Raw genomic sequence first — 24,619 nt, forward strand, 5'->3', positions numbered from 1 at the left:
GTAAAGATATGAGGTACGTGTAACGAACACACAACATTCACATAAACGTGTTTCAGTGTCGTGCGGTCATGAAACTAAATCAAATGTGCGCTAAACTAAATCGCTTTTTTTTTCACCATCCACCAAGAAATCGAGCTGTGGGGGTTATCCTCGCAGAGAGGAAGTGCAGGAATCAGCTGTTCCACTCGCAGCTGATCTCTCCATCACTGAACACACAGACAGACGCAGACAGACTGACGGACGCTCAGCTGTGTGTGTTTGACGTCAGCTCGCCACGAACCATCTCAGCGTACATCAGCTGTGCAACATTTCTTTCTGCATGTTTCGCAAGAAAAACACCTGCCACGTGTTGGGACTGTGCCGAGTGCATCTACAGCATGTCGACGCATGTGCAGCCACTATATCTTATATAATACTATACATGACTGACCTATTATTAGTTCTTAAAGAGCTTCCACGTGTGACGTGCAAACCAGTCCAAGCAGCAGCCTGACAGTGCACGAGAGCCCTGCGTGCAGGTACACGCCGAGCATGGAACAATGACAGCCGGTAGCTCCACAGATCTTTTAGTTTAAGCTTAAATACCTGAAACGTCAGTAATCTCAGCACTAACGCTAAGTGTAAAGTTGTTGGGCGTATCCCAAATGTTAGTGTGCGAACAGAAACATTATATTTGTTTGAACTGATCTATGCCGAAGCTGCGTTCAGGTCATCGCAGAGTTTTAAAAATGACTGTAAATGTTTAGTAGTGTGGGCTAACGGAGCAGTGAGGAGAGATCACTTCTCTCCTTCCACAGTCATGACTGAGCTGCACCTGGCTGGACAAACACCCGTCTGAGGTCACCTGCTCACGTTTTCTGCACATATGAGGAGAGAAATAAACCACGAGTCTGGCTTCACTTTAGCTCAACTAAAGATTTTTCCAGAGGAGTCGTGTCACAGCAGCCCCTGATTTGCATAAAGTAGCTCAGGGCTCGACTTTATGCAAACAAGGATCGAGGGCCTCGACTCATCATCCACAACACAACACGTTGATATCAGAATGCTCTGAAGGACTGAATACGTACACGATGAAAGAGTCTGTGGACACACAAAAGTCACAGATACAAGTACGTTCTGGAACTCGTGGCGCTGCAAAGCCCCAAAGTGCCATCTATCAACAATTAAAGTACATTAACTACATATATATCTCCATATATATAGATATTAGGGGTGCAACGATATTCGTATCGATATTGAACCGTTCGATACAGTGCTTTCGGTTCGGTACGCATATGTATCGAACAATACAACATTTGTAATTTATTTTATCAATTTTCCTTCTGACGATGCTGTCTGTGTTGAGCGCTCAGTGAATCTGTGTTCGACTACTCCGCCTCGGCTGCACTGTCGAGCGCAGATCCACTGAGCGCTCAACACAGACAGCATAGTCAGAAGGAAGAGCGCAGGGCACCTCCCCCACCCTCATTCAGATCTGGCGTTTGGAATTATTTTGGTTTTCATGTGACGTATGACCCTGAAGGTAAGCGAGTCATGGACTAAAGTAAAACAGTATGTTGGATGTGCCATGCAATGCTCAATTACATTGGTGTGAACTAGTGTGTTAGCGCAGTTAGCTCGTTAAAGTGTTGGCCGTCTAGCCCCATGCACGGAGCGATCGGCGGTAGCTCATTAACGGAGATTTGCCGTGTTGTGGCGTTAAGGTCATTTCAACGAGATTAACCTGAAAGCACTAGTGGGAACACAACGAATATGACTGCACATTTACGCCGACATCATCCTAGTGCAAAGACAAAAACAACAAGCATGCTACTAACTTTAGCCGAGTCATTTAGACAGCTGTTAGCACATGATTCTCCTTATGCTGCTGAGAATATAGCCCAGAAGAAGCGGATAGTATAGCTTTTATTTTGGAAAGAGACATTTCTCTGTAATAAACTCTCTTTTCCAAAGATGAGTGATTCCTCAATCAGATACAGGGCTTGCAATATCGCTAGCCCGACGTCCCGGAGCTAGCGATTTTTTCAGTCGGGCTACCAAAATCTATCTCTTCCCTGCCCGTCGGGCTATTGTAGGAAAAATATATGTCAATGCTTTTGCATTCTTTCAGAAATGTAGCTGGGTAATTATGTCATTGGCATCGGTGAGCCACTGTCAATATGTGACATATTGAAGTCGCGTTTGAATTTGCGCTTGTTTTTTTGCTTTCACTTTGCAATCGTGCGAACTGTGTATAGAGAGCGACAGCACTGATCTGTGAGTGATGATAATTTGTGCACCAATTCCTCTGACATCGTCTTATTAATCGTTAGCTTACTATGCAAACATGACAAGTGAAATCTCCCGCAGCTTAAACATGTGAGAGGTTGATCGCGCAGAGAATCGCTGAGCTTATGTGAGTGAGCGTGTAAAAGCATTTCAGTTCTGCTGAGCCAAATAAGACAGGTCAGGGTGAAGAAGTGACAGCCAAAGAAAAGCTTACCACAAAACGGAGAAGTTATGACAAATCAGACTATAAGGCAAAAAGAAAGTGCAGCTTTATGGTTTCATGGACAAAAGAATTTCTGTGGCTGCAATATGATGAGCTAAATAACCAGGGCTGCACATAAGTGGTCCGCAGGTGCGCATTCGCTGTCAAAATAAAAAACACGCACAAGGGTTAGGGTTAAATTTAAAAACTGTACTTTTGAGTTAAAATATATATTTATAATTTTAATAAATGACAAATTAAAAATGCATGAACATTTTTTTGTATCGAAAAAATATCGAACCGTGACACCAAAGTATCGAACCGAACCGAACCGTGAATTTTGTGTATCGTTGCACCCCTAATATATATATACACACACACATATTTAAAAAAACACTAAGAATGAGCCTCTGAAAGTCAACCTGATTCCAGTCCAGGCCATCTTCTCCTGCACTGAGCTAAAAAACTTCACTCTGAGGGAGCTGCTCCTTCATGCTGCTCGTCTCGCTCCTCACCTGACACAGCTGCCTTCAGACTTTGGAGACTGAAGACTGAAAACTAAAGCAGACGTAGTTTAGTTCCAGCTATCAGCAGCAGCAACAACTGAGATTCGCCCTCTGACATTCAGGTACTGAAAGTACAGCCCACCCTCATGGCGGAGCACAGGACAGTAACGAGCAGTCGATCCATTTGTCACAATGACACTGAAACTGAGTCTTACTAGAAAGAGTGTTTCGTGTCTGCAGCACTGCGGTTTAACAAATATACTTTGTTTACTGTGGTCCGAACCAGGTGAAACTCGGAGCTTTTTCCTGTGGTTTGGTTTCTTTTCATACAGAGAAAAATCCAAGTGAACTCCACAGCAAAAGTAAATCCAGGAAGAATTTGCTGTGTGGGAAAACTGGGAATTGTTAGGTTCATTTCGCGGCTAGCTGCTAGCCCGTACAGACCTTTGCACATCTGTAGTACCTTCTCTCATAACCACAAAGCATTTGTGGCTGCGGGACGTTTTTCAGCTCAAACTTGTAACGTACACCTGGTAGTTGGTTGGTTTGGGGGTCAGTCCGCACCATTAACGAACCGCTCCGGACTTTGATTGGAACTGTACGTCCTCCACCTGCTGCTCAGGTCCACACTCGGGTGCCATCTGTTCATATCTGCACACGTGAGCCGTGCTGGGGGGAAACAGGCCAGACTTCGATTTAAACGCACTAAACAGCGCAGGTGTGAAAACGCCATTAGACTCTTAAGAGGAGACCTATCACCACGGTAACCATAAAAACTTTGAAACAAGTGGCAACTGTTCTAACCGACCAGTGTGGTGTTACTGTAACAAATATATAAACGTCATCGGTGGCACAGCGGTTAGAGCTGTCACCTCACATCCACAGGCCCAGTGGGCTCTGTGTGGAGCTGGGTACGACCTCCCACAGCCTGTTAGGTTAATTATTGATTCTACACCGAAGAGGACCACAGGCGTGTTTGTCTGTGTTAGTCCTGCGATGGACTGTTCTCCTGTCCAGGCTCGACCCGCCTCTCCTCCTTACAAACAGCTGGCCAGCTGTTTGTTGTTTTCTCAGGACCTTTGGATCAGACCTGCTTTGTACAGGAGCATCAGAGGTTCAACGCTGCAGTGAAACAGTCACTTTACTGCATTCAGACAATCTCTCCACGGCGGCCCCAGTTGGCACAGTCTGTGTGAAGATCGTGGAAGAAATGAAGCTCAGACTTGTCTACTCATCGATTCTGACAGCAGCAATCTTCAGTAACGAGTGAGAAGCAGCAGCACAAGACTGACGGCTGCCGTCTCTCTGCGAACGTGCACGTGTCAGAAACACGAGGCTCTTCCACGCCGGCGTCTTCCACACCACAGTCCCTTTCTGTAGTTGCTTTACTGTCTTGCACTGATTTGCATGACGCGATTTGCATGAACTGAGAAAAGAAGTTTCACGTCAAGCCGCCCTCCGCGGCGCCCGCGTCTGTGATGAAGTGCCGTTTGCTGCGGCTCACGTGCTGCTGCTTTGGGTGAAAGTGTGCGAGTGCGCATTTCATTTAGTGTGTTGTTTATCAGTTAGATCCCCCCCCCCCTGTGTCCTCAGCAGACTGCAGGCTCCTCTCATTGTTATGAAAATAGAACAAATATTCTCTGGGTGTGAGTGTGTGCTTCTGTGAGTGTGCACATGCACAGCTATTGGTAATAAAGCAATGATGGAATAATTCTCTCCCACTCTCACACCGTTTATTATCTCAATAAAAATACATTAGCTGCCGTCTCCCTCTCCTCAGTCTGTTTATGTCTCTCACCCACCTCCATCCTTCTATCCTTTGCTTTTTATCCTCCAACTACAAGCAGCCCCTTCTCCCCCTCCTCCAAGATTGCCCCCTTATCATTCATCCCTCCACCCGTTATCCACTCTTTCATCCATCTCCCTTTCTTTTATCCTTTCATCTAATCAGCATCGGGAATTTATCGATACCTCCTCCCCTCCATCTGCCTCATGGAGTTGCAGTCCTCTCCATCCATCACATCGGTATCCTCCTGCTTAACCCCGATCCTATCAGTTACCCTCTCTAACCTCTCTTTGGCCTCTTTATCTTTTCCTTCATCCCTCCTTTGTTCCCTCTCTCTATCAAAACGTAGCTGAGCTGTTTGGAGGACCTGAGTTTCCCTGAGTGAGACATTATGACTGTTACCGCTCAAGCTTACAGCTAATCGCAGCTGCAGCTCCACGTTTAAGGCAGGATGTTGGTATTTCTCATCTTCACCAGAATCCAAATAAAATCAACAGCCATTAGCATCACCGGCGTACCTGCCCAGTCTATTAGCCACATGCTACATTGGTGTATTTTGGCATCACAGGTTTCCTGTTAGAAGATTTTTCATTTTGGTGCAACCCTAAACTGTGCATGAACTACCAATGACCTCACTGATATTAGAGTTTAAACCCAACTCTTTATGTCGAGGAAAGAAAAGCATCTTTCTTAATCACAATATTTCCCAGTGTGTGTTCGTTAGGCTGATTATTTTTTGTCCCCTGACAAATTAGTAGAACTAAAAGTCCTGATAGCTCAGGGTTAGGGTTTAATATAACAGTGTTACAAATGCCCTGGTCATAAAGTGAAACGAGCACACTTTACACCACAAACCAAACAAATTACCACAGTGAAAGCTGCTTCTTCTTCATTCTCTCACAGACCCTCTTTTGGTTTATCTTCATCTCTAACCTTCATCAGAACAGCTGTTCCCGTCACAGGAACCAGGAGAGCTGAACGCATGTTCCTTAAATCTTTACACCAGCTTCCTCTGAATGTAAGAACTGAAACACCGATGAGCTGCTGCTGGTGTATAACTCAAACAGACTCGTAGGTCGTCAGGAAGTGGTCAGCTGGTGGTACCGTGAGTCTGATCCAAACACAGCGATGATACTCTGAAAGGTCCGATTAACTGATTGGTTTATTTTTTGATACGGGGTTTACAAAACTGAAAGTTAAAAAAATCAACTGAAATGAAAAGAGATGCTACGAGATATGATGGAAAAGTTCCTGTTTGTTTTTTTTCTAGTGCTTTCCCGCATCTCAGAGACGAGGAGGAATACGAGTCGACTCGTAAACTGACAAACTTTGCGTTCATGTTCAGGTCACAGAGAAACTGGGGAGCGATGAGCTCACTGGTGGATGCTGGGGCTGGTGGAGGGGTTGAAAGAGCAGAAGCGCTGACATATCCGAGGGAGATGAGGGGAATTCTGCAGCACAAAGGTGTGCATGAACCTCAAACTTATTAAATTAATGCAACCTCAGACCTCTCTGTGCACGTGCCTGCTTCACAACAGAACTAACATATACGAGCACATTCAAGGAGATAAAAATAAAATATTATACTGGCAGAAACTGAAGAAAGCATGCAGCGGTGTTTCTGGACACATCTCCACTGAAGCTAAATCACACACACCTTTGAACGTGCACGTTCTCCCACTAGTGGGAATCTGGGCTGTCATTATTTTCCAGATCTTTCTATTTTTATTTTTTCACCCTTCCACCCATCTTCCTCTCCCCTCTCCTCCTCCTCACCCCTCATTCCTCCCCCTCCAGTCATAATAAGTGCAGCAGTGCGCCGTCTTGCTGTTGCAGCGTGGGACGGCTGTCTTCATTACTCTTCATTTGGAGCAGAGGAAGGATGGACAGCCATGTCATTCAACTGGATTAGTCTGCTCTGTTCTGCTTTATCAGGGAGGCATGTGAGCATCTGTGTGTGATAAAGGACAGGCTGTGTGTACTCGCGCGTTTGCATGCATGTCTAGGTAAGTGTATGTTTGTGTGTGAAGCCATGATGAAGAGCAGCAGCCTGACATTAATGCTTTCACTGACATGATGAAAAGGGACTTCTTGCATGCAGAGTCGTCTCCGTCTGTGCCAGAAACCTCTTCACAAACACGCGATGTGTAAAAATGTAGCCTTGATACACTAGATTTCATACAGACTTCATCAGCACAAATGTACGACGGGCTGAGTGTGTTTGTGATCTGTCAGTTTGCATATACAGTGACTGAGAGTGAGGCAGCCGGTCAGGCAGTGAAAAAGAGTAATGAGAGGAAAACAGAGCTTGAATCCAGCCTAACTCTGTGTGGTTTGTCCTTGAGAGGCAAATATGGATATAAATATTCATGCTTTCTCTTCCTTGCTCTGAGTTCCACCTTCAGACGGAAATGCTCCAGAACAACAATCAGATTTCTTTTCTCCTCATCTGCATCACTTTTCTGTCTTTTGTCCTTCAATCTTTCTGCAAAAGGTCAAATTAGGGGTCATCTGGAATTTTGGTCTTTTTTAAGTTTTATTTTGAATTTGAACTTTCATTTGTTGCTTAAATGCTGTTTTATTTTCACTTTGAGTACTTTTATTTTGAAAGGTTCCTCTAGGGCAGGGCTCTCCATGTTACTGCTGTTACACCTTTAACAGGTGATGCATGTTGGCAGTCCTGAACCTCTGTATTGTCGTTAGTAATGATTCATTGATGGTGCATTTCTATCTAGTCTTTATTCATCTTTGCACACGTATGAATAGAATGAATCTAACATGCAGGTCTTTGGAAAAAAGACGATTTGAATCCCAAACCTAACCGCTGCACCATCGTGTCAACAGTATACTAAATATATACAGACATACTGGACCTGGTCTTTTAAGTTAAAAGAGTGAAGGAGCTGTGTTTCTGTCGATGAGCAGTGCGATGCATTGATCTTCTTATAGTGTGCCCACGTTTGGATCCAGTTTCTACAAAGTGTTTTGTAACGACACGCACTGGCCCCTTTAGAGACTCCCGACTCTCTTCAGTCTGAGCGAGGCTCTGTTTGCTCTCCTCCTTTTCCTCTGATGCCACGTTTCCCACAAGAATCATTAGTCAGCATTGTTCTGCCAGAAACTCCAGGCACAGCCACATTTCAGCCATATTTAGCTGCAGGTTGTTTCAGCCGAACAAGCGGCTGATCAGTCAGTCAAACTCACATTAGTGTTGTCTGAGCACTGCTCGAGCGAGTGTGACCTTTGTACAGAGTTAACATGGTAAATGCCACTAATGCGCTTCAGGCTGCTGCGTGTTGTATTTCTAATCTGCTCTCTGGTTTTTGCATCATGCTGCATCTAAAAAAGAAAATATATCTGTAATTGATTACAAAGCCGAGTACCCATTCTGGGGCATGTTGAGGATCAGCACCATGGACAGAGCACCTCCTGCAGCATGAGATCATCACTTTTTCCTGCTCTTACTCATTATTAGACCAAACCGCCCAAATGCCTTGTGTTAGCCTCAAAATATTCATCCTTTTCCTCAGAATGAAGCCTATAATTGTTCTATATATATCTCTAAAGGAACAGCTGTTAGTTTCTTTATCTCACAGAAATATCATGATGTAATTCAAGATTTCGTCAAGAATGTAGCTGTTATATTAGGGATGATGACAGATTAAACAAAAACCATTCGTCCATCCATCCATGTCCAGCACGCACAGAGCTAGAACTGCCCAGACCTCCCACTTCCTGCCCACCTACTTTAGCTCCTCTGGGAGGCGCTCTCCAAAACAGCCAGGATGCTGACTGCACTCCAGCACAAACACAAGAAGCAAAGGCGCGAGTGCTCGGGTTATATGCAAGTATTAAATATTATCATATGCATAGCCTGTTTTGCATAAAAGAATTTTCATCATCTCTTTTTCGCCTAAATTCACATTTTATTTTTGTGACATTTCACAAGTTAACTTAAAATTCCCCCGACACATAAATGAAAACTCTGCCCCCCCTCCTGATCCCTCCCCCGTTTCTCGCCGGAGTCTTGATTCATGTGCAGTCATCTTCAAACCATTTCTCCTAACACACACTTTTCTAAAATCATTTCTCCCTCCAGAACAGATTTGTAGGTTAATATTTTACATTTTTCCAGACAAGCAGGGGACTGACTGAGTTCATGTAGACTCATTAAACTCCAGAAACATATTGTCGAAAAACACCGCAAGGTGTTGTGTGACCTAATTTGAAGCTCATTCTGTAGTTAAAGAGAATCTCAGTGTGATCATTTCCCACATAGTTCAGTCTGCGAGCTGCTGCTGATGAACCGACAGAGAAGCTTTTATTTTGCAGGGACTCGGGAGAGCTGTTCAACATGACGGTGAGGATTCGGGGACATAAAAACTCATCCTTGTTTCTCCAGTGTAATATATGAGGCAGCCTTTTTAAAGCACACACACACACACACACACACACACACACACACACACACACGCACACATACGCACACACATACGCACACACACACGAACACACACACACACACACACACGTATTTATATCCTTGTGGGGACATCTCATTGACATAATGCTTTCCCTAGCCCCTTACCCTAAACCTAACCATAACCTGTAACCCTGACACTGAAACCACATTTATAGGTAAACTTCCATCTTTGGTCCCCACAAAGCTATGAATACACGCTCGCACAGGTACTTCTCTCCGAGTCTTGTTTGCTCACGGATCATCTTCACAGCATCTCTCCTAGGAGGATCTTGGCATCTTTGTTCACTTATATAAAAAACTGCTGTGGAATACATTAAGCCACTGATATGGCCGTGTTCTGTTTTCAGTGAGATGAATGTGGAGCATTTGAACTTATAGATCCGTGTGTTTAAGTATTCATACAGCTGCTGCAAGTGACCTGATTGCAAATGAAGCCAGGAGAGGTAAGAGAAAGCAGACAGCATGGAGAGGCAGCAGATGATTAGACCGGCTCTCACGCTGGGCGCTGCTGGGATTCGGGTTTTGTCTTTATATGAAATATGAGTTCAGTTCTTCTCACTGTTAGTCATCCTGTCAACTTAAAGGTTCAGAGTGAACGTTCCCATCCGAGGGTGTCAGATAATGCTGTTTGTGCCTCAGCGCACCAACATCAGAGAGATTATGGTGCGACTCTACAGAGTCTGTCAGAGTTCAGAGGCGGGAGGAGCGCTGCTGTCAGAACGCCACGGTTCACGGGCCGTTTGGACCTTTTTGTTTTGCGCTTGGTTTTGCTTTCGTCCAGCTTCGGTTTAATCGCTACAAACAAATTTGTTAGATTTGGTGGACGCACCTCTTCACAACAGTAATCCCACATGCTGGAAATTGAAGAGTGGGGGTGGGTGGGGGGTGGGGTGGGGGGTGGGGTCACCGTAGTGTCCCCACCCCCACCGAGACACGCCAACAGCTTTGAGAATAAAGCATCGTTTCATGTGTTGGGAATGGGAACAGCAACATTGCACCACCAGACTGGAGCACCGTCCAGTCAGAGTTTCCCACAATGCTCAGCTGCTGAAGAAGCTATTACAGCATCTTTCCCGCACAATATAAAGCACCTTGAGGCAACTGTTGTTTTGATTTGCAGTTATATAAATACAATTGCATTGAAAACAGTGAGACACTGACTGGTTTCACACATTTCCACTGAACAAAGTCTTGCATCAGCATTGCACCAGAAAGCTGTTGGTCCTGAAGTTTGAACCACCGATGTTAGCTTCTGATTTGCAGATGCTGCCGACAGATTCTGATTGGCACGATCCAGCGTCCTCGTCTCGGTTCCCCTCTTACCTCACGTTTGTGTCTTTGTCACGCTCGATGTCTCCTCGAACACACAGGAAGCCAGAGAGGTCCGATTGCAGGGGAACTCCTCCCCTGTACATTTTAAAGACTTTTGACAGCAAAGCGCAGCTAAATGTGCAAACTGCAACATCACAGGAGGCCGCCAAAAATACTAAACACACCTTCAGATGTTTGAGGTGGATTCTTGCTCACAGCTGTGGTGAAGATGAAAGCCCCTTTTTATTGTATTTACAGTTAAGTCTGAGCAGAAAGGAGCCCTAACAGGATATATGATCATGACTCATTATTTCTCACTGACACAGCGTCACAGTGCTTTACAGCCACGCTGCAGTTAGCAGGAGCTGCACTCAGAGGGCAGTCATGGGTTAATGGGAGACAGAGGAGGATGACAGAAGAATGAACATGTGTGATGGGAGATGAGGTCAGTCTTACCTCTTCTCGTATTCTCTTCACTGTTTCTCCTTTCTGTGGAGAGACACAGGAAGGACAGTCATCTCCGAGTGTACCGAGTCCTTAATGAAGATGTGCTAGACAAGTATCTGAGCAAGTTTAGAACACAAACACGATCAAATACATACAAGATCATTTTCCAGTGTTTTTAAATCGTCGAGGAGTAAGCTACTGCTACTGAAAGACTGACTGAAAAATCCAGGTGAGGAAAACGAATCAGCGACGCTCGCTGCCTACTAATCAACAGCCAGCGGGATGCCCCCGAGCAGCTTCACTGGTGGAGCTCCTCAGTGAGCTAGGCGGCTAACAGGTATGACAGTGCGATGCTGTGAGCGTAATTCGCTCAGGAAAAACATCGGCGCGATAAACAAACGGGGCTAACACGGATCACATCTGCGCTCTGAGCTGCGTAACATTTATCTCTGCCGACACGCGTCCTCATTGGCCGAGCCTGCCCAAACCAGTCAGCCTGGCAGGCTCGTTTAATGCTAGCAGAAGCCCCGGAGAGCAGCTCCTGCACCGTGACTACAGACTGGCACGATCCAACTAGAACCATCATGTAATTTGATGCCATCTTTGTGTCACAGTTAATAGGCCGCATACTGGAAGTGACTGGGTGGGTGGGGGGGTGAAGGATATCAGCCCCAATTGTGGGTTAGCGAATGTGCCGTGGGGGCCAGCGGTCATTATCGCGCCTCGCTCAGCTGTGATATACTTGGATAAAAATCCTACTGGGCTTTATTTAACACGTCCACGCTTAAACGGGCTCGCTTCCCCTGAGAGCAGCGCCTTTTCAGTAAGTACAGACTCGAATGACACGGCCTGACTGGAAATGTTACACACTGTTAATGCACATTTCACGGCAACTTCATATCATGTAGAAGGATTACGCCCAATGTTATCACGACAGGCGTGCAAATTTCAGAAAACTAAAGCCTGAAGTTGGCTCTGATGTTGGTTTTAGAGGATTTCTAATGTTTTTTAATTTCACTTAAAAGTTCATTTTAATGACTTTTTCACAGATTGAGTGATTTTTACTTCCTGGCAGATCAGATTTTTTCATACTGGGTAACACGATGATAGAAGGGAAGGTTAGCTCACCTTTCCGATGATGCTTCCTACTTCCTGCAGAGAAAAAAACAAAACACAAACAAGAAAATCATTATCCTCAAATTTAAAAACAAGCAGACTCGTGTAGCCAATCAAACTTCACGTTTTGAACATGCATGCATACCTGCTTCAGGCGCAGCAGCATGACAGCGCTGAGATATGTTTATGCGCCAACATTTAATCGTGGTGACATTTTCTTATTCATAAAACACGAAGCTTTTTTTCTTTTGTGTCACCAGCTTCACATAGTTTACATAATGCGAGCTCTAACAACACGAGCTCTAACAGGAGGTCAGCGGGGCGACCGTGTACAGGAGGCGTTTGGGACAACAAGAGCCACGTGAAAGCAACAGTGTTCTCAGCAAGTGTGGAAGAGACATTTTAAAGAGTATAGAGTGAAGGTTTGGTAATCGTGGACTGTTCTTCTGGGGAACACAGGACGTCTGGACGAGAGGAACGCTCTCAGGTTTCTGTGCTTTCTAAAACATGGAGTCCAGGAACACAGAGCAACGGCTGCGATCTGATGATTGAATTTATGAAACCTTTGTTCATTCTGCCGTGTTGAATAGTGAACTTCAGGGAAACTTGGTGACTTCGGACAGGCTTACTACTTCCTGTTGGGATTCTCCGTGGCCGGGAGAAGAGAATTGACCTGGCCAGACAATTATGGTTTCCCTTTTCCCCAAATTCAGTTGTAGTTACTCAACTTGCTGGTTTAAAGAGCTGTGAAGTGTTTTAATTTGATTGAGCTGCATGCTTCTTAGATGCTTAAATAAATATCTTGCCTGGATTTAAAGACAAAACTGTGGAAACTGGCTTTTGAATTCTTCATGTGCAGCACGGTGGTTAGCACTGCTGCCGCACAGCACGAAGGTCCAGAGCTCATTTCCACCATCAGGCCGGGTCTTTCTGTGTGGAGTTTGCATGTTCTCCCCGTGTCTCTCAGCTCTGTGAGTGTGTGGGGATTCAGTCTGGCCTCGTCCTCACCTGATCCTGCTTCCCCAGAAAATAATATTCTGTTTATTATGTTGGCAGTTTTTTCTCTATAAGTTAAATCTGGGAACCTTTTAAAGTTTCTGAATCGTTTCCATCTGAGATATGATGTTATTATAACGTAATTATTTATTGATGTCATGTTCTTTTCTCTGGCTGCTAGCGGCACAATAACCTGCAATCTCCTTTATTTCTCTCTAATTAACACGAGTAACAGTCTTGCTCACCTTTCCATGCATGAGGAGGCGCAGTGTGAGCGTGACTCCCATGGCGCCGTCTCCAAACTCCTGTTCACAGCTCATGGTAGAGGAGGTGGTGGTGTGGTGGGTGAAGGTGTGGGTGGACTCTGCTGCTGGGAGACGCATGAAGGTCTGAGGCCCCGAGGCGTATGGAGCTCTACAGAACACCACAGAGAACCCTTTGGAGAACCCAGAAAGGAACCCTCAGAGAGCCCTGGAGCTGCGAGAGGGGGAAGGGGAGGTCGAGGTTTGGGGTCGGACGGAGGGGCTGTACGGGCGGAGCTGGCGTCGGGGTGGGATCTATCCTTACTCCGGTTTCTGTGGAAAGAAAGACAAGAAAGTGATGTTTGAGTTTGTGACTGTTTCTACTTCACATCCCCTCAAAGTTAATGTCTGTATTTAGACCCGATGAGCCTAAAACCAGCATGTTGGGATCAGTCTGCGCTTTTTTGTAAGCCTCTCATAATCAGTATTTGCTGAGAACAGCCTTTATTGACTCTTTATTATTCTCTCACTCTGATGACTGTATCCAGAGCGTCTTACTAAACAGAGCGCAACAGGAAACGAGTCATTTCAGCGCGTAAGAGCTGCTGTAATGGGTGTTGATAGATATGAGTCAGCAGCTACAGATGCAGAAATTCAGAGAAAAACACACAACAACAAAGGGAGCCTACGACCATGCAGCACTGTGTTAAACAGGATTTCCTCGAGAGGCTTCAAACTGAACTTCTTTGTCATTTCAGGCACACTTTTAACCCCAAATCCTGTTTTTAAAGCAATTTCCACAGATGTAAGAAAACCCTAAAATAGAGTGATAAATTGGGGCGTTTCTCTTCTCCGTGCTTAGTTTGACTCAGGTGCTGGACGCTCCACGTCACCTTCTTTGGTCCCCACAACAGATTATCCATCTGATCCTCCTCTATGACCAACCCTCTGCACGCCCTGCTACATGCTGATGTCCACATCTACTACTGACACAGCACAGGATCACCTGAGTTAGTGCACAGCAATACTATAGCAATGCAACATCCATATTTTATTACAGAAATTAAAACACTATGAACAATAGGGCTCCATCCTGAGATACCCGTCCAACGCTGCACACACTCACTTTACTAAACTACCGCTTTACTCAGATGGCTCAGTCACATGGGTAAGAACAGGACAGACCTCCCTGCATCGACAAAAAGTTCTTTCACATTCTGCAGCTTGTCACGACTCGAGGGTGTTGAACACTCATGACTTTTCACTGCAAGGCGACTGCACAGGTTCTTCTTTCTTCTTTGTTGGACTGACTACAGTCGCTCTCAGAGAGACTGTCGAACATTTGTGAAAAACTGCCGTCTAATTTATAAATGCAGACAGATTTCCTCATATCAAGAGTCAGTCAATGAGCAAAACTCGAGGGTACCAGCTCAGCTGGCAGGTTCTGGTTATATTCCTACAGAACAGAAGGGTCGCTGAGACCAAACAGAATATTTAAACGTGAATTTCTGTCTTTCCGTTTGCATTAAAAGAATCTGAAGTGAGACAATTCTGTCAACATCTGTTTTATCCAATAATATCAATTTTAACTTTGACATCATTTGCAGATAAACAGTCAACATTTACCACGTTAAAACGTCCTTTTATTGACCTCGTTATGCTAACCAGTACGTTTACAGAATAATTTAACTATTTATGTTAGTAACTGATAATAAAGGTTGCTGTAAAAATAAAAGTAGGTTGCAGTATTAAAAGTAAAGGTCAGAGTGTGAGGGCAGCGACTTTAAATCTTCCAACAAACGCTGTTACGCTCATGCTGTCGGAGCACAGCGCCGAGTGTGGCCCTGCAGCCACGAGGCCAACAAGGCGTTTCACTGATTCCACATCCTCAGCAGCACGGCGGGAGCGAGCCGGCTCCGGTGCCGTGCGAAGTGTGGAAATTACCATAATTTCTCAAGTGTCAGAAGCTAGTCAACAAGTCTGTGCTGTAATTTAAAAATTAATTGGGAACTCTGTTTAAAAAAAGCTTCGGGGGCTGAATTAAATAAGCTTCTGGCCGTGGAAGCGCCACTCAAGCGTGATGATACTTAAGCGTTTCCTTTTAACACAAAACTGAAAGGAAAACAGAGAAAGAGAGACCTCCTCCACGCCTGCATTCGCCTTGTTGTATTCAGATACGCAACTATGCGTGCTGCACACATGACTGCATGTACACGCTGCACTTTGATCATTTTTGAGTAAACATGTATGTTTTCTTTTTAGCAGATTTTGTATGTGTCTGGAGAGCTCACACACACACACGCACACACACACACACACACGCACACACGCACACACACACACACACACTCAGGCATCTGTCACTATGCCAACCAGCACTGTAGGTAACCCGAGGTATGCAGACGAATAAAAAGGTGCGTATAAATGATCGGCATATGTTTGTGTGCATGTGCGTGTGCTGATGGCTCGTTGTGCAGTTTTAAATGTGTTTCTATGCAAACAGCGAGCCTCACGTCTCCATCTGCACGTCTGCATCCCCCACTCTCATAAAAAATACACACTCTGAGCCAAAGTAGGTCACAAATGTAATGCAGGCTGTTTGGCATGCAAAGCAAGCAGCATCTCATGACAATGCAACACTCATCCACACACACACACACACACACACACGCACACTTGAGAAACAAATCAGAGGACAGAGGTGCTGAGAGAGAAAACAGAGTTAAAATAGTAGCGAGTGGCAGAAGGAGGTGGGGGGAGGGGAGAAATGGCAGGAGACGGCTTACACGACCTCCCGGGGAGCGAGAAGAGCGGCTGTCAAAACATCGTTTACACATGAATTCAGTCATTGGCGGCACAGGTCGAGTGTTTGCTTATCTGCGCATCCATTAAAACCTCTGTGTGGAAATTGTGCGTATTGTTGTGCAGCGTCTCGGATAGGCCGGGCACGTGTGTGGACTGGAGTGTGCAGCTGCATGAGTGCATGCATTTGAGAGGGTGGATTTAGTGTTTTATTTTCCTCTGAACAGTGTGTGTGTGTGTGTGTGTGTGTGTGTGTGTGTGTGTGTGTGTGTGTGTGTGTGTGTGTGTGAGAGAGATAGAGAGGGAGAGGGAGAGAGATGAAGAACACAGAACATATGAATTATTAAAGTTCTTTCAGATGCTTCAGTGCCGGGTTAAAACCAGGCCTACCCATCCCCCTCCGAGTCATGTGTGCCCACACACACACACACACACACACACACACACACACACACACACACACACACACACACACTCGGGGGAATAAGCCATGAATCAGCCATGCATGAGCTCAGAACTGAGAGAGTGTGTGTATGATTTTACTTGTTTTGCTGACATTGTGGGGACGATGGTCACACAGTAACCTTTTAGGGACTCATCTCTGAGTTTAACCGGATGTCCAGGAGGAAAATTGTTCATATTTATTTTCTGTGGCAGAGTATATGCTGTACTTTATCTCCATGAAACTACAGGACACCGAATACACGGATTTCCTTAAATATAGTGCTGGGTGATACTGTGTAGATGCATTCATTAGGGATGTTACACAGCACAAGGATGTTACGCCTTCATACGGTTTTTAAAAAAAGTGTCCGTTTAATTCCTTCTCTGCTTTTCTATTTGTATTTTTATTTATTGATGATCCATTCATTGGCATCAGCCTGGACTGCAGCAGCTGCCAGAAACAAGCACTGGCGGTGATGGTCCACACCGACACACAAACAGATTCTCCAAGCTGCAAACAGGAAGGTGCAAGCAGCAAAGTAGTGACCAGCATCCATGGAATGAACTCCTGTGAGCAAAATATCTGCTAGCAAAGCGAGTGAGCATGTACCAGTTTAAACTACTGTCAATGAAACTGCTGACTGGTGTGAGAAGAATAGCAAATAAATACATGCAGGCATAACTACGACAAAACATCAACTTTGTTTATGGCAGTGACTTTAAACTCTGCCCACAAGAGCTTGTTGGTTTTTGTTTCCACCAAATGTTGTTACATCATTATTATAAATATATAATCAATAAAGACGTAACGACAACGTCAATGCAGCAGTAACATCTAAAAACAGCATATTTGAGTAAAAAACACAGGAAACATATTTTGGTCCTTTAAACCAGCGGTCCCCAACCCCCGGGCCTCGGACCGGTCCGTGAGTCGTTTGGTACCGGGCCACGAGAGTTGAGGCTCAGGTGTGAAATGTGTGGTTTTTATCGGTTTTCAGCGTTATTTTGTTATCGTTTTTATCGTTAACTCGGTTTTCCTGGGTCTTTTCACGTGTGTTATGAATAAATCTTCTTTTTTTCGGTACCGGTACTAGTTTTATTTTGTTGTATTTATCCGCGACACCTTAAAGGCCGGTCCATGAAAATACTGTCGGGCATAAACCGGTCCGTGGCACAAAAAAGGTTGGGGGCCGCTGCTTTAAGTAGATTCATTTGATAATGTGTCTTTTACCTGTAACCCTGTAAATGCAGGACTGTCACATTTACAGTGAGCTACTGCTTCTTTTACTTAAACGGTCCTGTTATCTCCATTTTCAGCATCATAAGAGGAACTCTGCCTCACTGCCAACTTCATCTTTTAACTCACCGATAGACTCGTTTTATCGTAGCGTATCGTATGAGCTTTAAGGCTACCACACCTGTATGCCAACGTCTCGCGGCTCACAAACTACAAGTGGGTGGAGCCTCTTTGCTCACAGCCAGAGTTGTACACCCGAAATGATCACATTTATGAAAATCCATGGCTGTGATGTCACACATGTATAAAGTGTGAGTCTGAGCGTTTAAAGAGTTTCCAGCTACAAACACAAACACGAGCATGCGGCGCTGGAGCAGGAGACACAACAGGAAACAAAGGACTGAACAGCATGTGGATACAACAACTGTCCAAAATAAATAACACTGTGAAAGTAGATCTCTTGGTAAATGTGAAAGACAAAAATCACATGATTGATGGCGAGCGATGATGACGGTCAGTCACACGCATCCTTTTGTACATCCTGTCGTAATGTGAGAGGAGGAAGAAGATTTTGCTCTGCTTTCTTCCTCCGTTACACAAACACAGCCTCCACAGCCGGCGCGCTCTGCAGTGCTGCTGAACTTTGGCCTTGTAGACACACAGTTTGTGTTGCAGCTACGATAGCTGGAGCTCTGCAATCACAGAGCAAAGTAATAATTTTGATTAGTCTGTTTGTTCCTATTGTGGAACTGATGCCGAAATGCAACAATCTGTCTTTATATGCTTTTCAAGACAAAGAAGCCAGACACAGAAACGGGCCAACAGATTTGTTTGGAAGGACAAACTAAAAGATGGGTGCTTGAAATACATAACAAAATGTTTACTGCAACTTTAATTGTACTTTTATCAGGAAAAAAATGTATTTGCTGTGTGAAACATGTTCAAGTGTGCTGAGAATGTCTTTATACTTTTATTTATATTCCAGATTAACGACTATGTTTCAAAAATAATCCATTTGTATCCTGATAAACCCACTTTGTTGTTATTACTTAAACAGAGTTGTAAGTCACGACAACCCACTGAAAATATCAAAACACACAAAACAAGACGGCAGAGTCATAAAGCCGTTCAAACAGAAAGCACATTAACAACAGATTTAAAATGATTACATTTACAGGGATTAGTTACTCTAATGGTCGCTGCTGATTGATCCACTCGAGTGGGGTTCAGGAATTAAAAGCCAGTTTTCCAGCTTCAGTATTTATGGGACGACTTTGAAGGATGAAGGAAAACCGTTTCAGGCCTTTTTGACTTGATCTGCATTAAAAAGTTTGCGGATAAAGAAACTGCATTTCTTCTCTCGGCCGATGGATCAGCAGAGATGTAATGCATCAGTTTGATTTCTACTTCACGCTGCACATTATTCAAATTCTCCCAGATATACAAAATGTAATCTCATTACTGAATTGTTATTCACTGGGGAAGTAACTCAAATGCCCGACAGCACAGCCAGAGCCAGAAGGACACGAGGGTGCGGTCGCAGTTCATCCCATGGCATGTGCACACTGGCTGCATTAAGTCAAACAGATTGTAAAAGTTTCATCATATGTTTAAATCGAGGTTCTACTTTGTGAACAAAAGCATCATTTTAAATGCAGAGAACATTTTCCCTATGAGCTTTATTTTAGTTGCAAACATATACTCAGTCACGGCTCTGCTGGGAAGCACATTATTGTACTTCCTGACCTTTGCCCTCTGTCACGTGAAGACGTGCTGCAGCTGCTGTCCATGGTGCTGATTTAAACCTGGATTATTGCTGCTTTAGCACTTACACAGTGTGTATGAGTGAGAGACAGTGAGATAGAGAGAGAGAGGCTTGGGCATGCCATGATAGTAAAGGTAAATTAATAATGTTCCCCAGAGCCAATAGGAGATGTTACACCTGTGGAGAAGCCAGTTAAATGCAAATAAAACCATCTTGTGGTTTTGCAGGAGTCTCCTTCTCTGGCTGACGTCGTTCAGTGCTGAAATTTCAACAATATTTTTCTGTCTTGTCCAATTGTTGCAGAACTTTATGATGTAAAACACCTCGAGCAGACGGATGTTATTGGAGCTATATAAATAAAACCGAACTGAAAGTTCAGGCTGGCGTGAATGCGAGTGAAAATTCAACAAACTTGTCAAAACCAAGCAACAATCTCCTGATGCCAACACAAAAGTTTCAATAACTGCAGTTCTTCTAATGCTGGCTCCAAAACAGAGTCGGTCCTCACACACTCGTGTTTAACTTTACAGCCTTTATAACTCACCTGCTGCAATTAAAGCTTATAATTAGGGGCGTGGCCTCTGACTAATAATAGATTGGATTTATATAGCGCTTTTCAAGGCACCCAAAGCGCTTTACAATGCCACTATTCATTCACTCTCACATTCACACACTGGTGGAGGCAGCTACAGGTGTAGCCACAGCTGCCCTGGGGCAGACTGACAGAAGCGAGGCTGCCATATCGCGCCATCGGCCCCTCTGGCCAACACCAGTAGGCGGCAGGGTAAAGTGTCTTGCCCAAGGACACAACGACCAGGACAGAGAGTCCAGGGATCGAACTGGCGACCTTCCGGTTACAGATGCGCTTCCCAAACTCCTGCGCCACAGTCGCCCACAGACTAACAGATGGATGGTGACGCAGGCGGTTGTAGCTGCTAGTGGTCTGCTAAGCTTCACCTCAGATGACTGAAGTCCCTGAACTGGACCGTTTGTGCCAACAATATGGCTGCTGTGAGGTTATTTGCATTAAAATCATCCCAGAAAAACGAAAACATTTTTCCAATAAGAACTGGAACAAAGACCACGAGTCTGTCAAAAACCTTGCAAATGCCAAAAATGAGCTTTATCGTGACTGCGATCATATTTATGCAACATCTTATACACATGTAGTGGACTCTTCCCTCTCTGCTGAGTGTGACTGCACTATTGTTTCAGAACAATACTGCAGATGAAATCCAGGACTTGTCTCTCAAATTATACCCTGATACATCAACACGCTGCCCTCCTTTTCTCCTCCGACTGCTTTCCCACTGGACTCATCAGGCAAAGCCGCCTTTCATATCAGTCTCCGACACAAGAAAAGGAAATTGTTCCGAAAGAAACAAATAGAGAGAAACAGGAAGTCGACGTGTGCATGAACACACACACACACACACACACACACACACACACACACACACAGAAAAGAAAGAAAAAGTGACGAAAAAGGAGGAAACGGGAAGAAAAGCACTCAAACAAATCCTGGGGGAGGAAATCAGAGACAAAACGAGGAGGCAGAACACTCTGAATACGTTTCAGGGACATGAGCTAAATCACCGTATTGAATTTGATTATCAGGTGGGCAGGCCTGATTGATTCTGGCCAGCAACAACTCATTTCTAAATACTGATTGGATTAAACGCTGAGCTCGCAACTCATTCCTTAAAGCTGATTGGATTAAAGCAGCAGCCGGCTGATTTAAATCACATCGTTGGTCAACTGCAACGTCAAGGACGAGCTGCTTGTAAAACCAGAGAAGAGACAGAAAAACTGCCTCTCCCTGCGACTGTGTATCTTTGTGTGGTTTTGTTGCTGAAGTCATGGACTCACTTCCTCACACACACACACACACACACACACCCTGCCTCTCGAAGGCTCGGACAGGCTCCCTCGACCCTGATCTGGATGCACAGAAGCAAACGGATGGATGGTCTTTGTTACCTTGATGACATAGAAAAATTTTCCCATGTCAGTAGATATCAATATTTTGAACTTAGCCAGTTAATCCAGTTTAGTTCAACCACCCTTCTAGTCCAGCAGCTTCTGTAACGTAAAGAAAAAGAAGAGAAGCAACAGGACCCTGAGTCAGGACCCTGCAGCAGGTTTATGGTAAGAATGAATCCTGTCACTCCTGTGAGGCTTAGTGACACTTCCTATCACGCAGGGTTAAAGTCGGGCTTGTATCCTAAATCTTCTTCTGCTGCCTCCTGATTTCTTTCCTTCTGCGTCCTGACAAATCTTCTCTCTCTGTCATCAAGGACGATCTTTCATCAAGAGGATGAAGTATAATGTAAACAAAGAGACAAGGAGGTCAACGTGTGCACATTTGAGAGAAGACGAGTAAATAAGTGGTCCACAGAGTCACAGTACACAAACAGCACGAATCAAGAGCAACATTGTTACAGTTGTCGTTTTATTTAATGTTACTTGTATCAGTTTACACACTAATCTGCATGTTACTGCGCCCACAGAGGCAGCTGCTGTATTTTTATACAGAAAATTGTTTGGTGGCACCAGAAGATGATGTCATGGTTGGGATGGTCAAGTAGTGACATCATTACCAGTGTGTGTGTGTGTGTCAGAGAGAGGCTGACATCATTGCCTTCCTATGTGAGTGCGGGTGACACCAGTCTCTATTTACAGACCACAGAATCTATGGAGAGGAGGAGAGCTCTCCCCCCGACACCCCGCCACCCCCGGGGGGCAGAGAGCAAAAGGAGGGCGGGGCTTTGAGACAGGAGGAGGACCGACCACGAAGATTAAAATTTCAGCTGTTCACTCAAACTGAGGAGGAGAGGAAGTGGGCGAGCAGCAGCGAGAGAGGTCATTTTGTGCCATAAGTCTCTTGTGTTGATAATCACTGTGATTACAAGGACGGGGTAATGCTAGGATGCTCCTGCTAACACTGTAATAAACAGCGCAGCCAGGATGCTGCAGCCGCGCTGCGATCGTACCACAAACCCTAAAATAGAATCTGCAGACAGCTGCCACAAGAAAGACAAATTCCCCCCTTATTTAATGCGTTCTGCATCTGTGACTCACGTTTGGTTAAAATTCTTGGCAGGGTTAGTGGTTTGATTGCTAAAAATACAACTGCAGAGGCCACGTTTGCTCAGGTTTTAGGGTAAAAGTGACACGTAGAGTCACAGCACACGGCTACAAATAAAACCGGCTTTTACAGCTCAGGGATGTTCAGGAAATGATTTCCATCAGTAATGGTGAGGTGAGCGTTTGATCCCCTGCTCCAACTACAGGCCAGAGTCTCCTGATGCACCGAGTGTGGGTGCTGGATAAAAGCACAGCAACTTGAAGTTCATTTCAGGGGAGAGGAGGAAGTTGACGTGAACCAAATCCGGCAGGCAGGGTGAGCGGGGAACGACAACTGTGTCGATGTGGGCTTAAAGCGAGTGGGCACATGTTGGCACGCGCCACGGTTCAGGTGCTCTCTGGGTTCTCTCTCAGATACTTCGTCAGCGCCGACAGCCTCATCCCGAAACAACCGCCTCGCGATTCCTGAAGAAACATCAAGCGTTCTCCTCGTCGCTCCGCTGCACTGGGGCGTGGCCTTCAGGCTGCGACGCTGCACACTCTTAGGCTACGTTCACACTGCAGGCGAAAGCGCATCAAATCCGATTTTTTTGACCCTATGTGACCCATGTCCCATCATGGTGTGACAGTGTGAACGGCACAAATCTGATCTGGGTCACTTTCGTATGTGGTCCTGAATCAGATACATATCCGATGTTTCAGAAAGCGACTGCTGTTTGATGGTCACGTCGCATTAAATCTGTCTTTTACGTCACCGACACAAGACAGATGCCAATTATCAGCGCCGGAGAAGACATCGCGAACGCTTCCTGGACATCCAGCGTCGATGTTAGTGAGTCTAAACAGAGCGCGTTGTGTGTGACGTCTTCTTTTGCACATGCGGCCGCTTTGAGCGTTCACACTAGAGCGCGTTTGCTGTCGCATTTTATTTGTAGTGTGAACGAGCAGACAAAAAAAAATCGGATTTGATCAAAAATCTGAATTGAGCATCAAGACCTGCAGAGTGAACGTAGCCTCTGTCTTTGAGTTGGAGTTGTGTGTTTTTGTGTGTATTTGTTTGATCAGGTTCACATCTGCTGACCTTTATTTCTTTTTATTGCTGTATCAAAAAGTCATTTTAAAAGGTTTAAATTAAACAAGAAAAACACTCATGTGCATGCTTTCTCGCTCTCCTTTTCTGTCTTTTCTAAATGTTTCCATCTACAAAATGATCTGTGAGTCTGCACAACAAAGGAGGCAGTGATGACAGCTGAGGGTTTGGTTCAATCAGGGTTTTCGTGGCTGGGTCTCACAAACAAATCCACCCTAAGGAGTATTTACATAGTGAGCTTAACATTTACATGCTGTGTGTGTGTGTGTGTGTGTGTGTGTGTGTGTGTGTGTGTGTGTGTGTGTGTGTGAGAGAGAGAGACAGGTAAATGACAGCAGTGACCTTGTCATATTTAGTTAATGTTTAGCAGAAACACACACACACACACACACCCATCATCCTTGGATGCATGAACACACACACGTGTATACGCAGAAGATCAAAAGTAAAATGTGTGCAGATGCTTACAATAACATGCACGCTCATGCAAACACACAAACTCAGACACAAATAGAGCAGAAAACGTGCTGCCTGCATACACAGGCTGCCAAAGCCACTTACACTCAGCTAGGCTTAGGGAAAACACACACACACACACAGACACAGACACACACAGAGTTGACTCTGCCTGGCTCATACATAGTGGCAAACATAGCCTGGACATTAAAAGGACATACATGCAGTTCACTGGCTGAAAGTCCAGAAAGTGACAAATCACACGTGACATATCACACACACACACACACACACACACACACACACACACACACACACACACACACACACACAGCAGATCTAAAACACAAACTTGATCTTCTGTCAGTGTGATTATAATTT

The 24,619-nt window shown here is 44.9% G+C and overlaps 1 protein-coding gene across 3 annotated transcripts in view; it reads right to left on the reverse strand.

Annotated features, from left to right (window-relative positions):
• Positions 1–24,619, reverse strand: part of LOC120715359 (poly(rC)-binding protein 4-like) — a 109,467-nt gene that overhangs the window by 61,781 nt on the left and 23,067 nt on the right. For all 3 annotated transcript variants that reach the window (XM_040002298.1, XM_040002299.1, XM_040002297.1), the window contains exons 2-4: positions 13,361–13,690; positions 12,132–12,155; positions 11,013–11,045 (exon numbers count right to left, since the gene is read on the reverse strand). In XM_040002298.1, coding sequence (XP_039858232.1) covers positions 11,013–11,045; positions 12,132–12,155; positions 13,361–13,498 — 195 coding nt within the window. In that variant the 5' untranslated portion in view covers positions 13,499–13,690. The remainder of the gene's footprint in view (positions 1–11,012; positions 11,046–12,131; positions 12,156–13,360; positions 13,691–24,619) is intronic.

This window comes from Simochromis diagramma, unplaced genomic scaffold (genome assembly GCF_900408965.1).
Source record: "Simochromis diagramma unplaced genomic scaffold, fSimDia1.1 OVJJ01000438.1, whole genome shotgun sequence".
NCBI lineage: Eukaryota > Metazoa > Chordata > Actinopteri > Cichliformes > Cichlidae > Simochromis > Simochromis diagramma.